Source organism: Prosopis cineraria, unplaced genomic scaffold (assembly GCF_029017545.1).
Source record: "Prosopis cineraria cultivar Desert tree isolate PC_DT_omini unplaced genomic scaffold, ASM2901754v1 PC634, whole genome shotgun sequence".
NCBI classification, from domain to species: domain Eukaryota; kingdom Viridiplantae; phylum Streptophyta; class Magnoliopsida; order Fabales; family Fabaceae; genus Prosopis; species Prosopis cineraria.
In genome coordinates, this window is record NW_026555959.1 from 7,080 (window position 1) to 9,462 (window position 2,383).

Genomic DNA, 2,383 nt, shown 5'->3' on the forward strand with positions numbered 1-2,383 from the left:
CAAATAATAGATTTTGCAAATTGCAATCTTCAAATATAATATGTTTGTATATATATGTTAGTCAAAGACGGAGGGCATCTCGCGAATAAAACAGAAGACAGCGGCCAAGTAATTAGACCACTTGACAAAGACAAATGCTTTTAAAAAGACTTGATTCTGGAAGCAATCTTATATGGAGAATAAAGAGTTTATCCTCAAGCTCGAAATCCTTGACCATCAGTCCAAGTTTGGTCCACCGATTCCGCCCACACTACTGTGACTATAAATTCATGCTTACATTCTCGGATCATTTTCCATATCAGTAACCAAACAAAGAAGAAAGCTAGATATTTTGGAAGCACATTTCAAGTATATCAAAGAATGAAGATCACATTGGCAGCGGCATTCGTCCTTCTCTTTGCCTTCAGCACAAAGCCACTGCTCGGAGGATCAGCCGATGCAAAACCGGAGCCAGTTCTCTCCGGCAGCAAAGTTCTCCGAGCAGATCACAGTTACTACATAATTCCAGTTCCCCAGCCCCCAAGCGGCGGCCTTGAGCTTGCAAGCACTAGAAGAAAGTGCCCACTAGACGTTATTACAGTGCAAGAGGATCCAAGCCTACCATCATCCTTCGTTCCCGTCAACTCCAAGGACGGCGTGATTCGTGTCTCTACTGATCTCAACATCGTGTTCAATACTGACAGAGACACAGGATGTCCTCAATTCAACGTGTGGAAGGTCGACGACTACGATAATAGCACTGGACAGTGGTTCGTGACGACGGGCGGGGTTGTGGGGAATCCTGGACCACAAACAGTGAGGAATTGGTTCAAGATTGAGAAGTATGAAGATGGTTATAAGTTGGTGTACTGTCCAAGTGTGTGCAGGAACTGTAACAAGGTTCCGTGCAACGATATTGGGACGTACATTGATAGCCATGGATACGAGCATCTTGTCCTGAGTGACGTGCCCTACAAAATTCAATTCCTATGATGTGGTTAGAAGGACTCAAGGACATGATTCTACTTGCTTATAGTAGCTTTGACTGATTTGCCTTACGAAGTTCAGTTTCAGTGATCGAGCCTGATGAAGGTCATTTCATCAACAATAAGTTCATCAATAATGTAATTTGTTTGTCCTTAGAGGGACACTGTTTTATTGCCGTTGCTTATAAGAGCTATAGGTTCCCCAAGTTGGCAAGTAGGGTTATATCTTGTCTGCAACTAATAAAAATGTGAAAAACAATATATAAATAAGCAAGTATTGCCATAATGCGTGTTCTTTTTTTTTTCTTTTCTTTTTCTTACTTAAATTTTTATATTTTATTTTTGGAAATTATAATAATAATAATAATAATAATAATAATAATAATAATAATAATCAATAGCCAAAGTTTGTGACATATTGTTAACGAATAACAAATTTATCGATAAAATAAAAGGAAGATGAAGTTCATGGCCACAAATCTTATTTTACTTTAAAAATTAACCTGGAAAATGAATTACAATTGCAGAACATTCATGTTTCCTCATTCTAAAATTTTTTTAATCTCGTTTTTTTAAAAAATATATTATGAGCTTGGAGGGCTACTGAGCTTGAGTCTATTTTTACATGGCTTAATAGAGTTAAGTTTAGGAACTTGATTACACTACAAATCACTAATTTCAAACTCAAACTTTTATATGAATGAGTTTAAACGCTATCGAACTGGACTGTATTTCTGTCCAAGAAGCAATTTTCAAAAGGCTAAGTCTAAGGGGCCAATTTTTTTAGTCGATCTTGTATGTGATGAATGAATTCTTTTCTTGGTTTTTTTTTTTAAATCAAGCATGAAAATATTGAGTTTTGATCACCCAATTTTAGCCATTAATTAATTTAATTTTCCGGAGCAAGTCACTTCTTGAATAAGAATTTTCCCTTATTATTATTCTTTATAAAAATTCTTCAGTAGTTTGCGCACTTATATTAGGCTCTATCATATGCGGCCGAACGTGCCTTTATGCCAACCTTTCAAAGATTCAATTAGATTCTCTTTATCATTTACTCACTTGGACTCATCAGAACCATGGGCCCAGTATTGGGCTTCGTTGTGCATTGCTATTGACAGCCCATTGTTAGCATTCTGGATGTTTGACTTTTCCTTGTCCTTCCTTTGACCATAGCTAGGTCTAGTGACAGCTGTCTTGACGGGACGGCCACCTCATCCTGTGCTTTAGCCAATGAAGACTCGCGTTTCTCCAAAGGGAAATTGTTTGGTAGATGAAATTATTGGTGATGTATCTAATAAAAATATAATTATTTATATGATATTAAATATAAATTAATTTTAATATTAATGATCATTGAGTTAAAAAATAAAAAAATTAAATATATATTTTTTTATAAAAAAATTAATTAAAATAAT

At 35.7% G+C, this 2,383-nt stretch overlaps 1 protein-coding gene across 1 annotated transcript; it reads left to right on the forward strand.

The window, feature by feature from the left end:
- The first annotated feature begins 263 nt into the window (after positions 1-263).
- LOC129297862 (miraculin-like) lies at positions 264-1,245 on the forward strand. Its single transcript, XM_054936198.1, has one exon. It carries the CDS (start codon positions 361-363, stop codon positions 970-972), a length of 612 nt encoding a protein of 203 aa, XP_054792173.1. The 5' UTR covers positions 264-360; the 3' UTR covers positions 973-1,245.
- Positions 1,246-2,383: the final 1,138 nt, after the last annotated feature.